General features: G+C 38.8%; 1 protein-coding gene across 1 annotated transcript in view; it reads left to right on the plus strand.

The window, feature by feature from the left end:
• LOC111575341 (protein kinase C-binding protein NELL1) overlaps window positions 1–25,039 on the plus strand; it is a 345,892-nt gene that overhangs the window by 275,563 nt on the left and 45,290 nt on the right. Inside the window, exon 15 of the mRNA XM_055013217.1 lies at window positions 20,856–20,951. Coding sequence (XP_054869192.1) covers window positions 20,856–20,951 — 96 coding nt within the window. The remainder of the gene's footprint in view (window positions 1–20,855; window positions 20,952–25,039) is intronic.

Here is a 25,039-nt window from a genome sequence, read left to right on the forward strand (position 1 = left end):
TTTAATTGGGTGAAAACCACAGTATCTGAAGCTATGATTAATTGCAAATGTGGGAAAAAAAAAATGGATCGAGAGGAGAAGAAAAAAACACTACTTGTTTTTGAAGCTTTGTAGCAATTATCATTTGAGGCAATTATTTTTAGTCTGCGCCCCACTGTTAGATGTAGCTGCTGTGCAGCAAAGAGAAAAAAAATCGTCTCTTGCATTCAGCTCTATCAGATCCACTTTTGTAATGTAATTTAATGCACCAAGCAAAAATCTAGCATGCTGTCCTCATTCTATCAACTCTTTGGTGTTTTTTGTCTTCAGTCAGTCTCGTGCTAGTGATACTCTGCAGAATTAAATCTGGGAAAAGAATATTTTAATGCAGAGATGTTTGTCAGGGATGCGGGCTGCTACAGAGAGGATGGAAGACCCATAAAAATGCCAAACACGAACAGAAACTCTTGTCAACTCTAGTCTGCACTGCAACAGCAACAGTTAAACTTTTTTAAAGTACTGATAGCAATATTAAATATATGAGTAACTTAAACAAGGAGACACGTGCTTTATATGTGGCTATCTAGAGATCATTAATGCTCGTACCATCTTGTCAGATTCAATTCACAGCCTACGTCGTCTCAGAACACTTGACATAGTAGGGTAAAGACCTTACAAACCCAACAAATCCAAGTGATTCCCTTTGTGCAATCACTTTGGCGACAACGGAAAGAAAAAAAAAAGCTTTTAACAGTAAGAAACCTGTAGCAGAACCGGTTCAGGGAGGGTGGGCATCTGGCTCGACTGGTTGGGGTGAGGAGTAAATAAAACAAGCAACCCAGAAGAAAACAATAGACACTGTGGCCATATACGCATGCAGAGAGGATAAAACACAAACTAAATAAGAGAAAAAAATAGAACATTAGTGACGTGCAATGGTGGCATATGTGAAGAGGAGAGGTGCTCAGTGCATCATGGGAAGCAGCCTAGGCCTATAGCAGCATAACTAAAGGATAGTTTACTGTGACCTGAGCAATCCTAACTGTAAGCACATTAAAAGAGGAATGTTTTAAGGCCAATCTTGAAAGCAGAAGAACATATCAGGCCCCAAACCCAGACTGCTTCCACAGGAAAGGACTAAAAGATCTAGATGCCTCCTAAAACACTTGGAACCACAAGTAACGCTGAGAGTGAAGTGCTCTAATTGGATAATATGGTACAATAAAGTCTTTAAGGAAGGCTGGAGCTTAGTCATTAAGGCTTTTTTATGTGAGAAGGAGGATTTTAGATTCAATTCTGGATTTCACATGGAATAAATGAAGAGAATTAATATATGAGAAATATGCTCCTGTTAGAATTCTGGATTCAGCATTACGGATCAACAGGAGGATCTATTAGTTTGATGAGCATCAGACTACTGATTTAAATTATTACTTATATACATTACCTTTCGAAAGAAAAACATTTTTTTCTTCAATGACGATAACATTAAATTAATCAGAAATACAGTTTTGACATTGTTATTGTGGTAAATGACTATTCTAGGTGGAAATGACAGATTTTTCCAGCAACCATCACTCCTGTGCTCTAATGGTACATTGTGTTAGCTAATTGTGTTGAAATGCTAATTGATGATTAGAAAATCACATGAATAAAAGTGTGAGTTTTCATGGAAACTATGGAATTGTTTGGGTGACCCCAAACTTTTGAATGGTAGTGTAAATAATGGCCAAAACAAAGAAAATGAGGCATTGTCTTGTAATTAAAAGGCCTCTACATTGATAGTTATGATCTGAGAATCTCAGCAACCTCCAGTCTTTAGAGAACTTCTTTACTTTAAGACTTCCAGCTTGAAAGATTTCACAATTAAAAAAAAAACAACAACAGCCTTTTCACTGCCACTGATAAAAAATGTGTACCTAGCATGAAATTTTAAGTGTAACATTTGTCAGATCCACTGAAAGATGCTTTGTGGCAAGCATCAGTCTGACACCCTTAAATCTGTCAAAAACACTTTAAATATACCCAACTTTTAACAGTTTCAGCAATTATACCTTTGTGAAATAATCATTGTTAAAATTATCACCAAAAAATAAATGGATGGTAGTTAGTGGGACCTGAACTTGTGAAAGTTTACATCTCAGTTTTCATCTTTTTGTTATTAACACACTTTCACATTGACTTCAGCACCATGTTTAGAAACTACTGAATGAGAGAATCGCCTGTAATGAGCTTTTTCACAGTTAAGGGGAGACTGGATCATAAGATAAACCAGTTTCTTAAAAGGCAACTTCTGATAGGACAAAGAAATATTAATACCTCAAAGACCTTTTAATCTCTTGCAAATATCATCAATGTAATGTGCAAGCATATTTGGTGGATTCTTTACAGTAAATCCAAAATAAACTGGCTGCAGCTATCACTCAGTGTCATGTTTGTAACATTACATCTATCGTGTTTTCCCCTTTGAGTCTTTTCAACTTTCAAATATTAAAAGTACCATTTTATCACATCAGTGTGCAGAGAAGATAATAAACTTACCAGTACCTTATTACATTAGTGTATCCTGCCACTAAAAACTGAAAGACGGTCTGTTACCACACACGAGATATATTTAAAAAATAAATAAAAATAACAGACAACATTTTGTTAAGTGTAGAAAAATGTAGCTTCAGCATGCTACTCCTCACAGTGAAACACACAAAGTGGAAAAACAAATTGTCTCTGCTGAATCAAAAACTCTGGTGAACTAAAGTGATCCCTTTCACTTGTTGTATTTTTATTTCCCTTTATGAGAACAAGTGTACAACACAGGATATGAGTGTTGATCATAAATAATGCATCCGATTATCCGCTGATAACATCGTATTTATCATCTCATGTTAGTTTAATTTCTCCAGATGCCTTCTCCCGTCTCCAATCAGCTGAAAATTCAAATAAAGCAAATCTGGCTCAGAATCAAAAAAGCGTTGCCCTCGATGCTTTGCTGAATTATTGCGGGTTAAACTTGCAACCTGCACTAATAGTATAAATAGTATAAATAAATTTACCTGCTAGGTAGAAGCGGTGTTTTTACAAAAAAGAGGAGAAAAAAGGCCTGTTTTCAAACACAGATGGGGTTTCGTCTGGGACTGAAAAGCACAAAGCTCAGAGGCTCCAGGCTCCAAAACGCTTTAGTTCAGATCTGCGGGCCTTGACTGATTTATGGCAGGCTGCAGGCTGCAAACACACACATGCACACACACACACACACACACACACACACACACACACACACACACACACACACACACACACACACACACACACACACAGAAAAAACAGATAGACTAGAAGAGGAAATGCCTGAGTGGGAAAACGCAATGAAACTTAAACTGTGTGGGCCGATACTGTTTACTTATTTAGCCATTGCTGTGGGTTTTATTTATGAAGATAATCCATTCATAATAACTTATTAGTCCTGAAACTGTAATGGAGCTTAAATACTGGAGACTTCTGCCTTGAGCTGCAATTATATTCAACAATCATGCAGTTTTGTGCCCAATAAAAGTAAAAAAAAATCTGCTTCGAATTACAAAGAAAGACACTGCTTATATTGAGTTTTCTACGGTATCGGAGTAATCCAATGATAATTTGTTTGTGCATTTGTATATCTTTTACAAACAGCAGCAGTAAAAAGTTAATTCTGCATACTCTTAATGGTGCGCTGGTGCATTCTGAAAACAAAAAGACTTTATGAGCCATGGCCAAATAAATACTGCATCCGAACAATAAATAGCAGTGAGTTAAATTTACCGAACAATCGATGATTACAGCCTTCCACTAATGAACTGATGAACACGGATCACACGGTACATTTTTTTGACTAACAGTTATTGATCTGAAGTTTCATTATTTCTGCCCTCAAAAATAAACAACACTTGAGCAAAGAGAGAAAAGACAGACGGCGCGTCCTCGGTGCAGATGATAAGATCTGCTGTACGGATCTGAGTGTGTGGGACGGCAGGTGTTTGCGTGGCTGCTTTTGTGTGTCTGTGTTTATTATAATCTCACATCCAGGTTTCTTCAGCTAATTAGTGCAGTGTTTCTGCCAGGCAGAAAATTTGGTAGGCCAGACACACACATACAGCTCATCTCAGGAAGAACCACAGACAATAATGGATCCAAAGAAGAAGAAAGCAATCCATTTTTTCTTCTAAATATGATATTGAATGTGATAAATAACTAAATTGCATTCACTATGACGCCCCAAAGAATAATAGTCTTGGGTTCAGATTCTGCTTACAGAGTGCTTTCTACACACTGAATCCTAAAGACAGCATAAAGAGTTTACAAGATAAGTAAAAGTGAGAAAGTAGCTTTACTCCATTACTGTGTTTAAGTACTATTCTGAGTCACTTTGAGTAGTTTCTGCTTCATATCTATACTGTGTTTCAAAGCGAAACAACACCTCGCCCCCCTTTTTTCCTTTTCTACATTTATTTGACAGCTGGTTACTGAATACTTTTGAAATCGTTATTACCATAAGCATTCCCAATACATTGCTTTATCTTATAGACAATTAACCAGAAGAAATTGTGCTATAACTGATCTTGAACTGACATATTTCATTCTATTGCAACATGAAAAACTTCAAACCTGTGCATTATGAATATTTTGTGCATTCAGAAACTCATCTCATATCAGTTTCTTGTACATTTGCAAGAATCCTTACAATATAAATGTTTTATACTTACGGATGAGTCTGAGCCATATATGTGAAATCTTTGCAGTTCAGTATTTCCTATATCCGTATTTGTACTTATTGAAGAATCTGTGCAGTAACACTGTTTTATGTTCATTTGTGTAATATTTTTGTTTTTCACATCCAGAGGAATCTGTGCAAAATCTGGGTTTCCACATATGGAAGAATCTATACAGTATTAATTGTACTTATATTTTTATCTTAGCTTAGCTTATTTTAGCTTAGCTTAGCTTAAGCTAACTCTTGGTTGGCAAACTTTAACCTGTTGGTGGTGCTACGTGAACTGGCAGCCATATGTAATCATATCATTACTCCACCAAGGAACGCGGCAGAATTGTGTAACGATCTGTGTCCATTTGTCTGTCTGTCTGTCTGTACACAACATTACTCAGAAACAGACTAATGGATTTGGATTAAATTTTCAGGCAAGGTCAGAAATGACACAAGGACCAGCTGATTAGATTTTGGCAGTGATGCGACATAGTCTGGATCCACGGATTTGTTAAAGATTTCTGTATCATTGCCAGATAGCGGCACACCATCACTGTAACTATGACAACAAGTGAACGCTACATCAGCTGCCTGCTGCCGATCACATGATTACGATCCTACTACAAATCAACCGCTATGGACTTATCAGGACTTATCCATCAGAAATGATACAACAACTGAGCAACTTTGGTGGAGTACTGCGCTCTTTGAGTGCTTTTCTTGTTCAGTAAGTATTATCATCACAGATCATTCCCATACATGTGGTTAAGGACCTCCTCCACCTCTGAATAACCTCAGCTGAAAGTTATCACCTTATTAAATGACAATTTTGCTCTTAGAAAGGAGGTTGTATGGTTAGGTGAAGGTGTAAGTTAGTTGACTTTTGTTCAAGTACCATCTTGTACTGCTGCTATAATATTCTTTTTTTGGCTTAAGTTTCATTTTGACTTTTGTTGTCAGTTAATGCTTTCCACTCTATGTCAAACACAGACTAAAATAGTTTAGTCGTGCTCAATTTTGTATATTTCCAGGGTGACGGATCCCCCAGAGCTTTTACCTGCACTTTTCACATGACTGCCTAGGCTTTTGAGGATACTTTCAGTATTCCAGTGATCAGAATGGACATGCCTTCTGGCCTGAGAAAAGGTGGAAGAGCTGCTTACTGGCCCATATGTAAAGGATTATGTGCAAACCCTGAACTGTAGTTCAAGTTGCATGATATATATAGCACTGCTCTCTCTCTCTCTCTCTCTCTCTCTCTCTATATATATATATATATATACACACACACACACACACACACACACACACACACACACGTTGACAAAATTGTTGGTACCCCTCGGTTAATGAAAGAAAAACCCACAATGGTCACAGAAATAATTTGAATCTGACGAAAGTAATAATAAATAAAAATTCTATGAAAATTACCCAATGAAAATCAGACATTGCTTTTGAACCGTGGTTTAACAGAATTATTTTAAAAAATAAACTCATGTGAAGATGCTTTGAGCAAATGTTAAAAATGATACCCACCTCTGACCCACTGGATTGCAGATGTTTTCTGCCCGAAACAAGATTCTAAAAAAAAAGCTCCTTTGTTGAGACTGAAGTTTCTGAAGGAGAATATTCCTAAATTAGTATCATATTTTGTCCTTTAGCTTGAACCAGTGAATGACTTTAGGTGACTTAATACGAGAGTCATCTCGTTTTATATATAATTTTCTTTAAAAAGCATTGATTGGATGTTTTCAACTTCAAAAGTATGTTATGCATTTTGTAGTAACCTCACACGTCATGAGAAAATGCCAATTTGTCTCGTGTAGTATTCTCTAGCGATTTCTTCAACAGTAGGAGAAATATTTGGACCTAGAGCAAAGACAACATGGTTAGAAAGGTTAAACCGAGAGATAGAAATGTAGGTTAGTAAGTTGAGCCTGTCATGTGTTGACAGACTGAAGGAAGTGAAGCAGCAGTCACCTCAAGACAGCATGATATGATGATTTCTGTTTCCTTCACCTGCCTTCAGTATAGCGGCTGCTGCTTCACCTGATGGGTCTTTTGCCGGCATTAGAGACGAACACGCACAAATATGCATAACCATATCAGCATCTCATCCGCCGCCTGTTTTAATGCAGATTCCTCAGCTGTCACTCCACTCATCTTACTTTTCCTCTCTCCTCTCTTATCATCTGTCTATTTCCCAGCGCTCATCCATCCTCCGACTATTCCACGCTGTCTGTCAGAATGACAGCTATACTACACAGAGTCATTTTTAACACTTTTTGCTTCGCTGTTATGTTCAGTACACTTTGTGGAGAATCGCTCAGCGTGGAAACACATTTTAAATCAGTTTCTGTGTTGTACGTATCCTGGAAAATGTACAGTTTATGCACATTTTTCTAACCACTGATGGAGTGAAGACGCTGATGGTGAAACATAATGAAAACACTGAAAAACTGCATCTGCTTTACTGGTGAGTGCAGTAAGTCAAATGCAGAAATAGCTCTGCAAAACTGACAATATGCAGCTGACATTTGATCAATAACTGATGTTTGGCTTATTTTTTATTTGCATGTCTGTCTATATTTGGTAGAAAACCAGTAAAAAGATAAAACAATAAGTCTTGAAAGGTCAGTTCACCCCAATTATAAACAGAATATGGTTCTCAGGTTCTTAGACATTCACCCCGCAGCATTAAAAAAATAATATATCTTCTGCAGTCATTGATTGTTGAATCCGTTGTTGATGCTCTTCAGTCTTTCAGCGCAGCGAGCAAAGCAAACTAAATTCTGTTCATCTCCATTGTATTCGGATGGAGGTAGACATCTCATATCTCACACTGAATCAGATTGTACTCCTATTTGTGTGGTTTTTTGGCAAGCTGACTTATTTGATTTATACCTCTGCTGTAAAACAACACGACTGGAAAAATAGTGAATTTTTCCCTTGTAGGTAAAAGTGGAAAATTTGAATGTAATGGGAAAACCAAAGGAGAAAAAGACACCGCACTGTAAACAAGTGAGATCTTATAAACACGAGCTTCCTCATAAAATCAAGTTTGACTCGATGTGGCGCCGATTGCCTCCTCCAGGTTGGTTCGTGGGTAATTCTGATGCTACGTCTTGCCTCACAGCAGTCAGCTTCATCTTATCAGCGAGCAGAGCAGCGGCAGACGTCTGGAGAAAACAGTGGCGTCAGCTCGCCTACCTGTGTGTGTCAGTAATGGATTCAGATGGAGGGAGTCGCTCATCCTGCACCACCCTCCGTTATGAAAGCTCCTCACATCCAGCTGCCAAGGGCATCCCCGCTCCTCCACACCTCCCCGCCGCTCTGATAGGTTCATGCCCCGACGACTCTTTCCACAGATGAAAATAGATAAAATCATCCAGACATGGCGTGAACAGCCAGTTAATGTTCGCCACACACTGATTCAAGTGAGAGAAAGAAAAGAGGCGGCGAGATGAATATGTTTCTATTTTTTATCAGTTTTTTTAATCTAGTTGTATTTCAGCAGTTGAATGTTTTCACATAAAGATATATAAAGCAGACTTACAAGAAAAGCTTTGCCTTGAGTTCTTTAAAGTCTTCGAATTCTAGTGACACTTCAGTTTCATTTATTCTCAGTTTTCAAACACATAAATGCGTCTATAAGCAGATACATGCCCACACTTAACACTCACATCCAGGCAGAAATGTACTCTTTTTATGTGTGGATTTTGTTGTCAACAATCTGACACAAGTTATGAATTAATACCAGTACGTATTAAGTTTATCTGTCTAAACACAATTATATGAGCAAGGGGACAGCCAACTTTAAACCTGTATTCATTGAGTTTCTGTGCTACTTGGAGGAAACGAACAATAAAAGACACACAGACATGATGTGACAATTTAAGTAATAAGCAAATTCTATAAATTATAACTACAAATAAGCCCAGAATTGTTCATGCCCATGCCAAATCTTGATTTGTAGTAGATTTATATTGAACTAATAGGTTTCGTCTGAGTGAAAATAACATCAAAACATGGCAAAACACAGTAAGATATTGTGTTACAGATACTAATGATGAATTTTAGCCTCTTCTACATTGTTTTTTTGTCCAAGATTTTTCATACCCCTTAGAATGGTTTCACATTTTTAAGAAAATCCCTTGTCTTCCATGTTCCAGAGCATTCTACTCATTCAGGGCTGATGATGCAGTAGTTGCTGTTTGGGTCTATCATTCGGTGAAAGTTGGACATCACGGCTACTCACAAGACCAGGAAAGGCTATGAAGTCATATTTCAGTGTCTTTAAGTGCCAGTAACCACAGTGCAAAGCAAAACCAGAGGACTCCACTTCTTAAAGACAGACACACAAAACTCACCAAAACTTTACAAAAGCTTACCTGGACAAAAAAGAAAGCTTTTGGTCATCTATTCAGTGTTTGGATAGAATGAAAACAAAGTTTGGCCAACGACACATGGCTTTGGTTTAGCAAGAGAAAGAAGTGTTCAACCCCAAGTACACCATCTCCATGGTCAAATGAGGTGGCGGGAATGTGATCCTTTAGTGGTGTTTTTCAGCCAATATGCCAGAAAACTTCATCAAAATAAACGGCATTATGAAAAAAAGAGGATTGCACTGGGAATCTGGAGGAAAACATGCAGAAAAGCTTGGTCTTGGGCAACATTTGACCTCCTAACAAGATGATGATCTGAAACATATCAACAAAATGGTAGTGAATAGAAAACAGTATGAACATTGTGGAGGCCAGACTTGACTCCCATTGAGATTCTGAGGATGGAACTAAAGACCAAAGGGATGCAAAGAAGTCTTCAAACCTCAAAGACCTAGAAATTAACTCAAAGATGAGTGGAACGAAGTGAAGACATGTAGAAAGACTCGATATTTTAATTTATATAGTTATTATAAGAACCATTTTGCTGCAGTGGAGGCAAATAAAGACTTTTCCACTGATAACTGAGAAAGAGTATGGCTAATTTTTGGACAGCGCATTTTAGCAAAATGTTAAAAAAAAAAAAAAAAGAACCTTAGAAATAGTTCAGATTTGATACTAACATCTCTAACAGTCCATTGCTTTATTTTCTCTCGTTTATGGAATTTCCATCCAGTAGAAATCTGTTGGTCAAATAAAAATTCTCTATTGATCACAATTTGACATGTACATAAATAATTTGGAGCTTCCCTGCTCTATTCTGAAATGATCTTCATTGTGTATCAGCATGCAAATCATCTTGTATGTGCTTCCAGTAGCAGTATAATCTTTCACCTCAATCTTTTAAAGTCAGTGCAAGTTCCCAATCTGCTTACTCAATCTGTTGACATGCAAAACGGATCATCGGTCATATGAAGCCAGGCAAGGGTGTAGGATAAAGCCAGAGCAAGTGTTTCCAGGAAGCCTCTTACTTTTGGATATTCATAAAAGTGTGACTTTGGATTAGGATTATGGATCATGCTTTTAAGAGATCAGTCCAACTCTCGGGATGGAGATCCTGTCATTTTAAAGTGACACTAAGCAGAGCTGTGCGTTAACGGATAACTGTGTACACAAGAAAATGTAGCTGTATTTTCCTGCCTAAGATGTAATGACTTGGAGGGAAAAGAAAAAAAATAGAGATCGCTTTGAATGCTTTTAAAGGGAAACCGAGAATCCCACGGGGCCATTTAAACATTGACAGCTGTTTTACATCTAGAAAATGCGGCTCGGCAAAAAACCCGGTTGTCAGTTTGCTCGTGTTTTTCAGTCTCCCTGTCTAACAGAAACTAATGGCAGCTCAGTGTTCGCTCAGTCCTCTGCTGCCATCTCGTTATACAAGCAACATTTCAACCTGTATCTGCAGCTATTTGTTCTCTGATTGGCTTGGTTTAATTAAAGACCCCACTGGTGAGAACTAACACCTGAACTGAAGGCAAAAATAAGGATGATTAAGCCACAAATAAGTCAAAAATATCACATTTTCCTCATATCTAGGTAGCATATCTCCAATCTATTAAAGCGATTTGAATAATTGCCTCTCACTTACAGTTTTAATTGGCATACGTTTCACTGAAAGTTTCAGGGACATCTATGAGTGGCCTTTAGTAGAAGGATGAGATAATAGTACGTCACCTCACTTATTCCTGGAATTGCTCTGTAATTTTTTTCAGTTTTACCTCGGAAATCCAAATGGGCCTTAATGCCGGTGCCCTGGCCTGCAGCGCTCTCGCCCTCCATCCTCGAGCGCGTTTGAAATGTGCGCAGCCTCGTCCTGGAGTGAGAAATCTCCCAAAGCACCTGGCGGAATTAATTGTCGTGTCAGCAGTATTGATCAACCACCCTTTCAACCCCCCGCAGATACATTATGGCACTAAAAATCTTCCTTAATGCGTCTTTAATCCGCGCCGACCGCCTGGCCTGAGTCCTTATTGTCTTGTAAGTGCACTCGTTATCTGCGATGTTCAGTAAATGCCCAACAGAGAGTACAGCCAAGGGTGAACTACCTTCACCGTGATGCATAACAAAGTGGGGCATTTGTATGAGTAAGTGGGTAGGCATTAATTCTTTCTTCGCTGTGCTTTTTTGGCCTGTTCAGCTCTTCTTTGCAGACTTACAGTGGAGCTGGGCACATGTTATCCACTGCAGCAAGAGAAAAGAGGGAGGAATTGCATCTTTCTTATAGAAGAGACAGAGTATAGAAGAAGATTTGCAGCATCCATTATCTAGATATGACTCGTTCCTCTGTCAGAACTAATGGATGGTGTTTTCAGGAGGCTTCTGTGATGTGTTTTATTCTTCTCGCCTCTCCTTGATATCCACATCTGTTGGAAGGTGTGATTAGATTTAAAAGCCACATTAATTGATTTTTTTGGCGGGGAAAATTACAGACAAGAAGGCAAACCTAATATAGCATCGCTTAACATTCTCCTGGTTGACTTTTCTTAGCTGCCTTTACACATCCATCATGCATTCCAAGCTGTGTTTTCAATGCATGCAAGTTTAAAAATTCACTCCCCATTGGGCATCCAACTCCAGCAAAAACAAACAAAAAAAAGGTCTTGTTTTTCACCTCCTAAATATTTGACTTTCCTCACTTTGTCTACCTGCTGTTTGGTGACTGGCAGGTAGTGCACAGTAACTTTATCTGAGTTTGTTGCTGCTGCAGGAGTGTGAGTTGGGTTGACAGTGTTGAAATGCTCGTCCATACAGTTTAAAGTGAGTGACCTCTGTCACTGATGCCACTGTCTTCTGAACCAGACGTCCCTCCGGCAGCACAGATGATCCGCAGGCCGGCTCTTATTAGAAATTTGCCCAGTCCATTGAAATTTTCCAACGGTAAAGCCCAAAAATGCTCATGGGACCTTGATCGATCGCTGTAGAAACATTGTGATTCAAGAGATAATGTTCACAGGTGGCATTTTTTAAGTAAAGGGGTAGAAGGGAGGAGATAGAGTGGGATGACTTGCATACAAAACACACCCAGCTTTCAGGAAATGGTGAAAAAGAGTTGGATATAAATGGCTTCCAGTGGACATTGCTCTTTATTAGATGTGCTAAACGGAAAATACTGAGACCACATGAAAGACGTGAAGTCTTGTGATGTATCTCACTGATTGTACTTGCAGAAATAAAAGTGCATCAGTGTCGTCACAGATATCTACCTATCCTTTTTAAAATACTGCCTTATTTTTTGAGACTGAACTGAACAGTGAATGTCCTGTAAAATCAGGCTCACTCAAAGTGTCACCATTCAAATTGCATGCAGTAGTTTAATCATTGATCAGGCTTCCATCAAAATTACTGTAAAATCAGCTTTAAAATCCTGAAATTGGATTTTTTTTTGTAAGAAATGAGATGATTATCGCAAGGTTAACAATGTCTTAGTGTGACACGTTAATGAGCTCCATAGGATGCTAAGTATTAGCTCGTTTCTGTTCTACCATACAGCTACAAAGCTCCTTTTCTCTCCCTTTTAGACCCTCTTGAATCTGTGGAGTATTGGCTGCCTTTCACTGTCATATTCCTGCTCTTAATTCTGAGATGGATCCTTGGACACCCATCGACCGTGAATGTGGCTGTTAGCCACGGCACAGAGTGGAATGATTTCATTCTCGCCACCCACTGGAAAGCAATCTCGGCCTGTAATGGGAAACTCAAATAGCAAATCTGTGGGTATAAGCATGTCTCGAGAAGTCACGAGTCAGCAACAGGCTCAGTTAAGCAGCGAGATAGTTGAGCTGGAGGTCAAGGGGACTACAATGAAGGAGGGCAGTCTCCTCCTCGCAGCTCCAGCGCAGGCTATTTGTCGCTGTGGCGGGGGTCCCGGTAATGTAATGTGGAGGGGACACAGTGGGAGGAGTCCCAGAGGAGAGATGGGTTAAGAAAAACAAAAAGAATAAGCATTGATACGAGGCGTACGGATGCAAAGAGGAAATGAGGGAAGGAAAAGGTAAAGTGTTGGAGGGACGCTTTGTATAAGTCAATAGTGAGATTACAGACTTTGTGAGGCTGCACTTCTGGAGCATCAAACGTAAACATCAGGTTTTGGTGTCAGGGAATGAAGAAGTGGGGATCACAATCTACAACCACAGGATAAGGAAATACAAAGCAGCAGAATACAAAGCGACTCGGATGCTCTTCTTTGTCTTGTGTTCCATGTGAAATACCACCCCTCTACCGCGGCATGCAATGTTCCCCACTGTGTTTGTTGAACGTATTTTTATTCCCCTCTCAATCTTATTCGGAAATGGAAACCATCTCTGCCACACTTTATATGTATAGAAAAAAGCCCTGCAGTTTAAAGCAAGCAGTTCTGCTGTCATAGAAACACGGAACACATGTTGTATATTCACCTATAATCCAGCAAAAGTGATTGCATGTGCAAATGTTATTACTGTTAGAGATTGCATGAGAGAATGCAAACATGATACTGCACAAAACCTACACGTTTGTCCCTGAAGAACGCTGAAAACTGAAAGTCATAGGCTGCACAAAATTAGAAAAAATAGCATTTGCCTATATATATTGTAATATGAAAATATACAGGCGCTTTCAATAGACAACTTGAATAACTATTTGGAATTCTACAGTTCCACAGTTTCGTTTAGCAGATGCTAAATCCAAAGGAACGTATATCTGAGAGTAGATACAGCACAAGCAAGGATCTTGTCAGGAGAAAAAACCTGGATAAGAGCCATACATGATGGAAATATTTTGGTGATTTTGTGGACGAGTTCATTTGTAAAAATCTCCAAAAAACTACATAAAACAGTCAAAAATTGTTCAAAACAAGTAGTTTGCATCCTTCCTCATCTGGTATACCACTGGTGAAGGCATCCAAACCAGCTTTTTGCTTTGGATGGCATTCAAATGTGTTTGTGATGCCAATTTCAATGTTTAGTTTTTTTTTTTTTTTTTTTTAAATTAGTTGCATTGCAAGACACCGTTGACAGAGCAGCTGTTTTTGGTCAACATCTCTTATTTCTATACAATAGTTGCTGCATTTTTGCAACCGAATCCTATTTTTCAGTGTGTTTGTCCTGTTTCTTGTTTATTTTGCTGTGCACTTGTGGAACTTATGTCATCAAATTCCATGTCTCATTAAAGCAGCTGAAAAACAAGAAAAGCACTCAGCGCAGTACTCCGCCAAAGCTGCTCGGTCGTCGTATCATTTCCAACGGCTGAAACCTTGAAACAATTTGTGGCAGAAATCACAGCACCATAGAATGTGGTCATTTAATATAGATGTACCCACAAACAAAATGACCTTGCACTGAGCACAGGCGTGTCTTATGCATGTGTATGTTGTGTACGGATACCGAATCGCTTCTCCTACATATGTAGCGGACGGCGGTAATTGATGGGACTCAGAAACACTATAATCCTATATATAACCCACAACATAATCAGTTGTTCCTTGTATCATTTCTGATAAGTCCCGATAAGTCCGTAGCAGTGGATTTATAGTAGAATTGCAATAATGTGATCATCAGCAGGCTGCTGACGTAGCATTCACTTGTTGTCATAGTTACAGTGACGCCATGCCTCTATCTCGCAATGATGCAGAATTTTTAACAAATCCATGGATCCAGACTATAAGCTGCATCACTGCCAAAATCTAATCAGTAGGTCCTTGTTTCATTTCTGACTTTCCCTGAAAATTTCATCCAAATCCGTTTTTGAGTAATGTTGCTGACACACAGACAAACAGACAAACCAACGCACATAGCTCTGCTGAGGCTCTGTATTAACTTAGTGTATCAATCAATCTTTAAACCTGGAGTAAATAATACTCTATGAGCAGATTCCTCTTTTAGATTGTTCACCATCCATGCACGTTTTGTTCTCGTATCAACAGCAAAAAAAAAGTTATATTGTGATGCATTTGAGTTCATTTGCCTTAATTCACCTTCTGCAATATGACTACTGTGCGTACACATATTGTGATGTGGATGCTGAAAGAATACACTGTGCAGCCCTAACAAGTGATTTTTCAACCGCACTGAACTGCATTTGAACTTGAACACAACTTTTTGCTGCAGGGTTGGCCATGATTGGTCACACCGCTGAAAACAAAGCAGCAACAGGCCAAAGCAGATGGACTCCACAAGGCGAAACTTGAACTCCACAAGGCCAAACTTGCTCAGATTCCAAATGTGTTGCTCTCTTTACTGAACTGCATTTCTTTCCAGATCACAGTGAAAGTCCACGCTTTTACTTGTGGCTTTGTTGTACATTTCAACCGAAACTTCACTGACTTTCCAGCTATGCACTAAGAAGAGTAAACAGTTTTCTTCTGAGTCATTTTAACATCTCTAAAGCAGTTTATTACATTTTATCAACTCTCCTGAAAAGTTTCTTTTTATTGTAACACTTTTAAACCAAAGTCCAGTCCAACAGTTTGATTGGATTTCAGGCAATGTCTCATTAATACTGTTTCTAATTGGCAGCGGCAGCATTATAACTGCTGACTATGATAAACCTGTGTTCCAGTGAAAAGTTCTACTGTGCCATTGGTCTAAATTTATGCCGTCTGAGATCACGTGACAGGAATAAAATACCGCAGGCAGCTGGAAATTGGCGCTTGTATTTGTGCAATAAAGCTATCGCCCTCAGCCATACAGAAGCCCCAACCCCGGCGAAGCCCCTAATCTTTGGAAGCCATTAGTTCGATAGGCAGGCAGCATTATGCTGATGGTGGTGAAATGATAATTAGAGCTGGAGATAGATTGAGTCAATGTAAGTGTAATTAATTTTTAAGTGTGAGGTTTATTAGTACAGAGGCAATCAGGCTCCTAATGAGGGCCTGATAGAACTCAGTCAGATTAATAGCTCTAATAGCTTCTGGCACGAGACTGCTTTTATTTATTGCACTGCATTTGTTTGTATATTTGGCTGTTTTTTTTTTATTTTGCAAACACCGGGGTGATAATTTATGCGGACAAATGATCATTCTTTGGGTTCATAAACCAAACGGAGACAAGCTGCTGCACATTTATTACACAGAGAGGGAGATATTCCACTCACACACCCCAACGTATGCAGCTATAAATAGAATTTTTCAGCCCATTAAGGCTCATCTTTTAAATCGTGTCATTAATTAAGCTTAGAAATACTCAAGTAATTTCTCTTTAATGAACTTGCTCAATTAAGTCTGCCCTCTTTTTTGCTTTAATCCTCCTCGCTTTAAGCACTCTTTTTCTCTCGCCTGTTTTGTGGAGTACATTTCTCTGCCAGCTTCTCCTTTCTCCTTGTGTGTGTTTGTTTCAGGGTGTGTTGATGCATCGCAGCCTCACACAGCAAATCACAGCTTCCAGCTAAATGAAAATAAAAAGAGGCAGGAGAGAGACAGTTGTGCACACATGCTCCCTCGCACAATGATAATACTTTCAAATAACCGCTAAATGAGCTGCGAGTGAAATTTCACCTCGGGAGTGATCAACAAAAATGAATCCTGTAACTAAATTTCATCTAAATCAGATGATTTGAGGAGCAATTACGGCTTGTCAGTGGTTGATTTTTTTTGTAATCCCTATGTACCTATACAACTAAACTACATCCTCAATGTATTTTATCCACAAATGTGAGACTTTGATGTTGAAGGTTAAAATAGGTTAAAGGATGGAGGCAACAGGGCCATCATTCTTAGACTTATGTTTCATTTGAAATGGCTGTTTGGTTTGATTTGGGAAAATATCACACATTTCTTGGCCCTTTGTTCATGTTAAAGGCTTGGCTAAGTTTTGCCATCTAAATTACTTAAATACCATTGGGATAATATCGCATTTTTGGGTTAAAATGCATCCCTTTTACATCAAATTTGATGCTTTTCCATCCATTTTCATCATGAGTTCCATTGCAGCTCATATATGATTTATTGGCTGAAAAATAGCTACTGTGAAACAATAAAATAAAAAGCAAAAATGTGTTGAAGCGTCACGAACATAGTCCAACAATTTCCCTCAGAACATTACTGAGAATTCAGTTTATTTGTATAACAAACTAATGATACAAAATTATTGGTAGACTAAATTTGAACTTTATTTATAGATTTTAGTTATTTGCCAGCATGTTTTGCAGAGAAGGGACCACTTTGGAATAAATAGTGAATGCCCTCTGTTTCTGATAAAAGGTAAAAGTAATCTGCAGGTGTTCTACCTTTTTGAAATTAGTCACAGCGGCATTTATAATGAACATTTTTGATCATAATTTTAGTTAAATCAAAGCAATCCCAGACTTTGCTCTCGGATGTGGTGTAAATCCTCTCTGCGCTTTGACACACTGAACATATTTAAACCATCCTGTCAGTGGTGACCTTTGAGGAAAAAGAAGGAACTGAAGAGTCCTAAAAGGAGGGAGCTGCCGTATTACTTACTAATATGTAGATGTGCTGTTCTGAATGAGCAGCTTTACTCTGTTTATTTCCACAAAGGAAACGTGCCACAACAAACTCGAACTGATGAATAATTCTTTGTGAGTTTACAGGCGACACCTTTCACACAACATTTAGTCTTTTGAGCATTTGCTCATTTGAAAAAGGTTCATGAGTGCAGCTTTGAAAAGACACCAGTGTAATGCGTGTCCCTCCAAGGCATTTTTACCAACTGTCAGTTATCTGGGATACAGCTGCAGTCACGTCTGGCTTATTTAATCCTCAAAAGTGATATTTTTCAACTTCAATCAAGTCATTCTATTTGGTTGTTCGTGTTAATGTTGTCCTGTAGGTGTGTTTTTAGTATGCATGTCACACTCTCCAGCAACGCTATGCGCAGAAAAAATACAAGGCAGCAAATCAACGCGTGATAGGATTTTATCTCACATATTTCGAGTACGTAACAACTGCAGCTGAGGCGGTAAATCAGGTCGTCCTTGACGCTGAGCCTCAAACCTGCTCCAGCTGTGCAGGTTAGCTCCTTCTACAATCACCACATGAATGTGTGCACGAGTGGGTGAGTTTGTAATGTGCAGTTATCAGGATAGATGTGATTTATAAAACCACTCCACTTAGCAGGAAGTCTAGTCTGGTGCATCCAAAGTAGAATCACCTACAGCCTTGGTTGTGTTAAGAAAAAGGAAAAGAACTCAGTTTAGTTTTGCAGTCGAAGCATCAGGTGACTGAACTTCACAAGTCTTGAACCTGTTTTTAACAGAAAGAACTGCAAGTCTGCCTTTTCAAGCAGCACAATGAACACATTTCAGGTGCTTTGTTGATTGGAATCACATTAATAAAGTTAGGTTTTATTGTCTTTCCTGTCACTCTCATGACAGTATTGATTATCACACAACAGGTGTAAATATTGGAATTTAGTGAAAGGTTTAGTGTGTCAAATTTAGGGGGAGCCAATTAGCAGAAATGGAATTTAATAATCCAGATTGTGTTTTCATTCATGTATAATTACCTATAACTACAAATTGTCAGGTTTTTATTAGTTTAGAATGAGCTTTTTATCTACCCGTTGCACATTCATGTTGATAAAATAGCTCATAGTGGAAAAATACAAAGACAAGCTCTAGAGAAAGACTTTTGCATTATAATCTACCACAAAAAAAAAAAAAAATCTTCTGTGCTTTTGTACAAACAGGATAAAGTGTTGAGTGTGTTGCATTGTGCTACCTTACCACTAGATGTCACTGCATTTTACGTGTCGCTCCTATAGCGTGACTTATTCAACCTGGTTCGGATATAATTGGCCCATTAGGAGGCAGTGGAGTTGTGATGTTGTACTTAAAAATAGGAAATAAAGGAGGAATTTGGTTGTCAGTGCAGGTCAGTAGTCTCATTTTGGCTGTTTGGTTAAGTTTAGGTTAGTTGAGTTTAGAAAAGGATCGTGGTTTCAGCTGAAAATACACCCTGTTGCTAGAATAAATACAAATACAAAAATTATGTTTTGAACTCATCTTGGCTTGCGGCTCCACCAGAGATGTTGTGCCTATTCATATGACTCCACTAGTTCTGTTTATCATGAATCAAGGTTGATGATAATGCTTCTATTGAGCCAACAGGCAATGCTATGCACTGATAACGGTCATTTTCATGAGTTGATAATGTCTGTATCACTTGCTTCTGCTTTAAACCTGCAATACCAGAATTTTTTGGCCAATAAATAATAGTGACAGCAAGGTGAAACTACAACACTGATATATTATCACCTATACCTCTAGTTTATATGATGAATAAGTTTGCAAACTGTGTTTAACCCACACATCTAGCCAACACAACATCATACTTTAGAGTTGTTTTTGTCTGATTAGTTTAAGCCCAGTATTTAACTTTACTTGTACCTTGGTTTCCACCAGCTCCTGAGGGAAATTTTGAGTTCTTTTGCTACCAGATGTTTGACTTTCTTCTCCAAATAGTCACTCACCTCCATTTGAAAGACAGGTGCAGTCAGTTTGTTTTTTCCAGAGTTTCAGTTTTTGCTAAAACCAGATTCCTGCTGCTTCTGGAGACAAGATTGATGAGAATGTAGACAGACCATAGTCATTTGATCCAATGGTAATTTTAAACTTTGACTCTTAAATAGGCAGCACTGATGTCAGCGTCCCTCTCAGACATTTTGTCTTCTCAATGACTGCCACTGGGATGAAGAATTCCACATCAGATTATTTCAATTTGAGATGGATTTTTCCAGTAATCTGCCTTTTTCAAATGCTTCAACATGCAGCAACTTATTATATATTATATATATTTATAAGCTCATGTGAATGAGAATGAAGTGTCGGTGTTTTCTCTCAGAACTATTACACTTGATTAAGTTTTGGAAAATAGAACAATTTAACATTTTTACACCATGTTTGAGGCTTTTTCTTCAGTTTCTGGGTTACCGGGGTGACAAGAAATCTCATCTAATATATGATTGGCTGGTCAAAAGTAAAACAATATCATAAATTACAACGTTATGATGATTTGAGACACATTTTGATATGCACAAACAAACCTAATCCAGCAGAAATATGTTGTCCTCATCCAGATTAGGCCAGATTTCATCTTTGTCTCAGATTTTTTTCACCAGCATGGTTTGCAGACAGTTGCCTTCCAATGATGTGGAAGATAATGAATGCCGTCTCATTATCTTCCATGTGTCTAGTCAAGGTAAAAAAAACGTTTTGGAGCGTAGTCAGGACTGCATTTATTGTGCAAGATTTTTGATGTAAATCAATTCATTTCAGTTTTTCTTGTCAGTGGTGACCTTTGAGGTAGTCCAAAATGGAGAAAGCTAATGTAAATTTAAAAATATAGATTAATGCAACTCTTAAACAGGCAGGACTATTTTCAGTGTCCCTCTAAAACACATTTTCGCTCCATTACTAGAGTAGCTGTGTCTCACCTGATACACAACTTCGAAGAAGAATTTCATACCTTTCAATAAACCAAAACTAAATCTGAGGAGGACGGGTTACAATTTTTTTTGTGATGTTCCTCTTTCAAATGCTTCGACACGCAGCGACATAAAAACACCATTTAAAAGCCCATGTGAATGAGAAAAAAAGCATCACAGAACTTTTACGCTCCCTTTAAAAACAGTCAGGGGAGCCACTTTGCACCCCATAACGCCTTCACAACAGCTTAAATGGCAGGAATTCAGAGGGGTTTTTCTGCTGTGATTTCCAGGACATGAAGAGAACTAATACATTTTCCTTTTCTTTCTTTTTTCCAGCTTTCTGTGAGGAGGGCTGCCGGAGTGGAGGAACCTGTGTGTCTCCAAACACCTGCGTCTGTCCTTCAGGATTTACAGGACGCCGCTGCGAGGCAGGTAAGAACCGAGGACCTGAACCGAGCCCAGCTGGACCATCGTAGTGTTTTTATTGAGCCTGATCCGACGCCTCACACGTCTTTTTCTCTTCCCGTTCCTTCTCTGATTCTCTTCTCTCACACTTCCACGCTCCATCTCTAAAGGCTTGTGTTTAAATTGGAGGATCCCATGAGAGTCGTAGAGGAAGACAGCTAATTCTTCCCTGCTCTCCTGCCTTCACTTCTCTCTCTCTCACTCCGTTTTTCTTCTTCTTTGTTTCTGTTTTCTCTCCTCCATCCTTTACTGCCATTTCTATTTCTCCTCAGCACCTTCCCCTCACTCCTCTTTCCTCTTCAATTTCTCCTGGTCTTTCTTAGGTAGTTTTTCCCCCCATTCTCTACCTTCTTTCCTCTTTTCTGCTTCTGGTTCTCTCTCCTTCCTACCATCCTATTTTTTCACTTTCCTCAGTTTCATTCTCTCCTTCCTCTTTCTTCTTTTCTCCTCCTCCTCTTAGTAAGTCTATTTTTTCTTCCTCTTCTCTTTTCCTCCCTTATCTTTTTGTCTTACTTCTTTAATTTTCCCTCCATATTTTCCTCACCTGTTCTTGTCCCTTTTTGTCTTCTCCTCTTTCACCCCTTCTTTTTTCATTCACTTTCTTCTTTTCTTTCCTTTCCCCCTCTTCCTTCCATTCTGATTTACTTGTCTTTCTACATTTCATCTCCTCTATTCACCCGTTTCTACCCTCTCTTATTTCATTTCACTTTCTTTCCTCTTTTATCCATTCCTCATCACCTACTATCCTCCTTTTCTTTTTCTCCTTCCATTCTTTTCATTTTCTCTTTTCGATTTTCCTCACCTATTCTTGTCCCTTTTCCTCCTCTTCTTTCGTTCCTTCTCTTTCCTTCATTTTCTGCTTTTTTTCCTCTTTTCCGTGGGGGGCACAACAACGACAACTACGAGCCGAATATTAGGATCGGAGGATTTATATCCTAACATCCGACGTGGGGAGCGTTGGATGAATTGGTGAGACATATACGATGGCGTGACATCGTCCGATGGGGGGTGGAATCCGAATACTCGGATCTCAAAAGAAATGTACGGATACCACCGTCACGACCGAATATGCGGGTATTCGGATATTCAGGTCCAGCTCTAATTATTTCACTTTTCTTCTTTTTTAAAAAAAATAATTAATTACTTAATCCCACAGATTATTGTTGTAGTTAATGTCACTCATTGGTTAAATTATAGATTTCTTTACTTTATCTACATCAATCGACAATCATAAAACAAAGACCAATTCAGATCTGCATGCTAGAACCATTAACAGGTAATCAGCTGCAATCAGCAGGAAACACATGTTGTTAAATCCAATCAGTGAAAGACTAATTAACCCCCCAATAAACTGCATCAAATATCTATCAATTAATTAAGGTGGTAAGCTGATTCCACGGTGGTGTTGTCTGAGATTTAAACCTAAGGTCCAAACACAGCATTTCACTGTTCCAGCTTGGTACAGACTTAACATTTGTGGCTGCTAATTGAATTTTGATGAGCAGGATTGGTTTAAAAAAAAACAACAAAATGCATCTTTTCTTTGAACCGCTTTAGAGGGTCGAGTGGATGAAAACATTATGCAAAGTAGAAAATAAAAGTGTTCAGTCGGGGAGCACATGAGGTGCATAAAGCAGGTCCTCCCTATAAGGAAGCAAAATATGGACTTACACATCATCCCACTAATGAGGCTCCTCCCTGTGGCTGCTGCCTGAGGCGGCTGCAGAAGTGATGCCGTGCACAATTACTCTTTGCTGAAATCTGCACCTGTCTCTGGGTGTCAAACCAATCCTCTCTACATGTATATTTCACTTTGAGGAGCTATACAAGAGCAGGGTCTAAAAGTCAGCCAATAATAAGTTTACTTTGACAATATATGTAGATTGTGCAGTTCACTAGAAGGGGAAAACTAAAAATTGGAGCAGAATTATTGAAATCAGAGTAAATGTGTTGAGATGGTGGTTGTTGGTGCTGCTGAAGTGTTTGAAGTTAACGTTGTGGTTGATTGTGAATCGCTGAAAGAGGTTGAAGAGGCTCTTATGATGCTGAAAGGAACTGAAGTGTGTGCACAATATTTTAGTTCTGTAAAGGATGTTAGGAGTAGGAAGTGTGGCTTGGAATATGACTGACTTTAGATAAGCGTTTACTTACTAGCCACATTACACTTCCATCTCCCTCTGTGTCGTCTTTCACTTTCAGTATAATAAAACTCATCACTGCCCTCCAACTCCCCTCCTCTGTAGCGTACACTGTAGCTCAATGAGAGGTTTAGAGCATCTAAATATAAAGCCAGTGGGAACGGAGTCAGTCTTATCACTAGTCTTTTCATCTTTTCTCACATTGATGTGTTCCTCTTGGTTGCCACACACAGCCGCCACAGATTCCTTTTGTTAGATCCTCGTGATTTATTTTCTTTACTCCAAAGGAAATCACAAGCCGAACAGCTGACCTAGCGGTGAACCTACAGTTCAAGCATATTTCACTTTTTTGTCAAAGCTGTCGATGTTAAGTGCATAATGTAATAGAGAATGTGTGGCTGGATCAGGGCTGATTCGTTTTTCAAAACACAAAGTGCCACGAGTTGACTTCTGTCAGAATATGGACCGTGAGAGAAATGGTATTGCCTATCTCAGTTTGTGTGTTGGAGGTTTAAGGTCCAATGAAACTGCTGATGAATCTGCAGCTCTTCACTGCTGAGTGTAAAGTGTAAAACTCACCAATGAGACGCTATAAATGTCTGGATGTACGTTGGATCAACCTCTGGGCAGCATTTAAAGGTTTATTTTAATGCACCACTCCCGTAGCCTGTGGCGATATCAGAGGTCCTTCATACAGCAATCAGCACCACTATATGCTGTGACAGCAGTAGCGTCTCAGACCCAAACAAACTGGCGTGTTGGCCACGCCATCTCACAGAGATGCAACGCCCGGTCTACGAAATAAAATTCCTGTTGCTCTTTCAAACTGGAATCCTTTGTATGGGAACACAATTTTTGGGAGGCATTGTTGCAAAATACCAAAAAGGCCAAATTGAGAGTGTACAAAATAATGTAACACAGTTTAAAAGATCGGTATGAGACATTCAAAGACTTCAAATTTTGCAAGAACACCCACAGCTCAGACCAAAATAAACAGGCAGGTCAGTCACCCTCTTCCTTTCACATCTCATTTACAATACAGTCACAACTTTTACCTCACACTAGCACTGAAAGACACATTGTATGTAGCTGTGAATATGTTAAGTGTTATGTGGAGAGACACACATGGAGTGGAAAAAGATGAAGGGGAAGCAGAGAAGTGCAAAACAGCAGTAGAGACTCTCGTGCTGAGCTGAAATGAAATGAGAACACATAAATTAGGTAGTTAACATGAAAAACTACTTTGGGCCAGCAGCTGAATACTCCTGACTGCACTTTTACTAGTAGTGTCTTCAAGAAGAGGCAAGAGTTTCAGTAGGAGGGGCTCACATGTACCAATATGGACTGATATACTGCATTTATACTGCATATATCCTCCATGCCATGTATCTATTGTGCAAACTGTTTATATTGTCCATACTGGTCATCTTGTATGTATATATACTCCATATATTCCATCATTTGCACGGTTCATACTTCTTTATAGTGTTCATGCTGTTTCATACCACTATTTATCCCTACCTGTACATGTACATTATCTATCTTATACTCTATCAACAATAATTATTTCATATACTTATTGTGATTATACCACTCTTTCCATACTGATCATGACTGTTATGTGACGATTGGTGTTGGTTTATCTGTCTGTTTCTCTGTCTGTTAGCAACAGATGAAATCTTCAAGGACAGTCAGAAGTGACATAAGGACCGACTGATTAGATTTTGGCAGTGATGCACCTCATAGTCTGGATCCACAAATTTTTTTTTACAGATTTCAGCTGTCGAAAATGATCCAAGGAATGAACAGCCTTCGCAGAGTACTGCACTCTCTGAGTGCTTTTCTAGTTCTGATTGTAATAATAAGGCACTTTATTGTGTCTTTTGCACTTCTAGTTAGATACTGAACTGCCTTATC

This window comes from Amphiprion ocellaris, chromosome 1 (assembly GCF_022539595.1).
Source record: "Amphiprion ocellaris isolate individual 3 ecotype Okinawa chromosome 1, ASM2253959v1, whole genome shotgun sequence".
NCBI classification, from domain to species: domain Eukaryota; kingdom Metazoa; phylum Chordata; class Actinopteri; family Pomacentridae; genus Amphiprion; species Amphiprion ocellaris.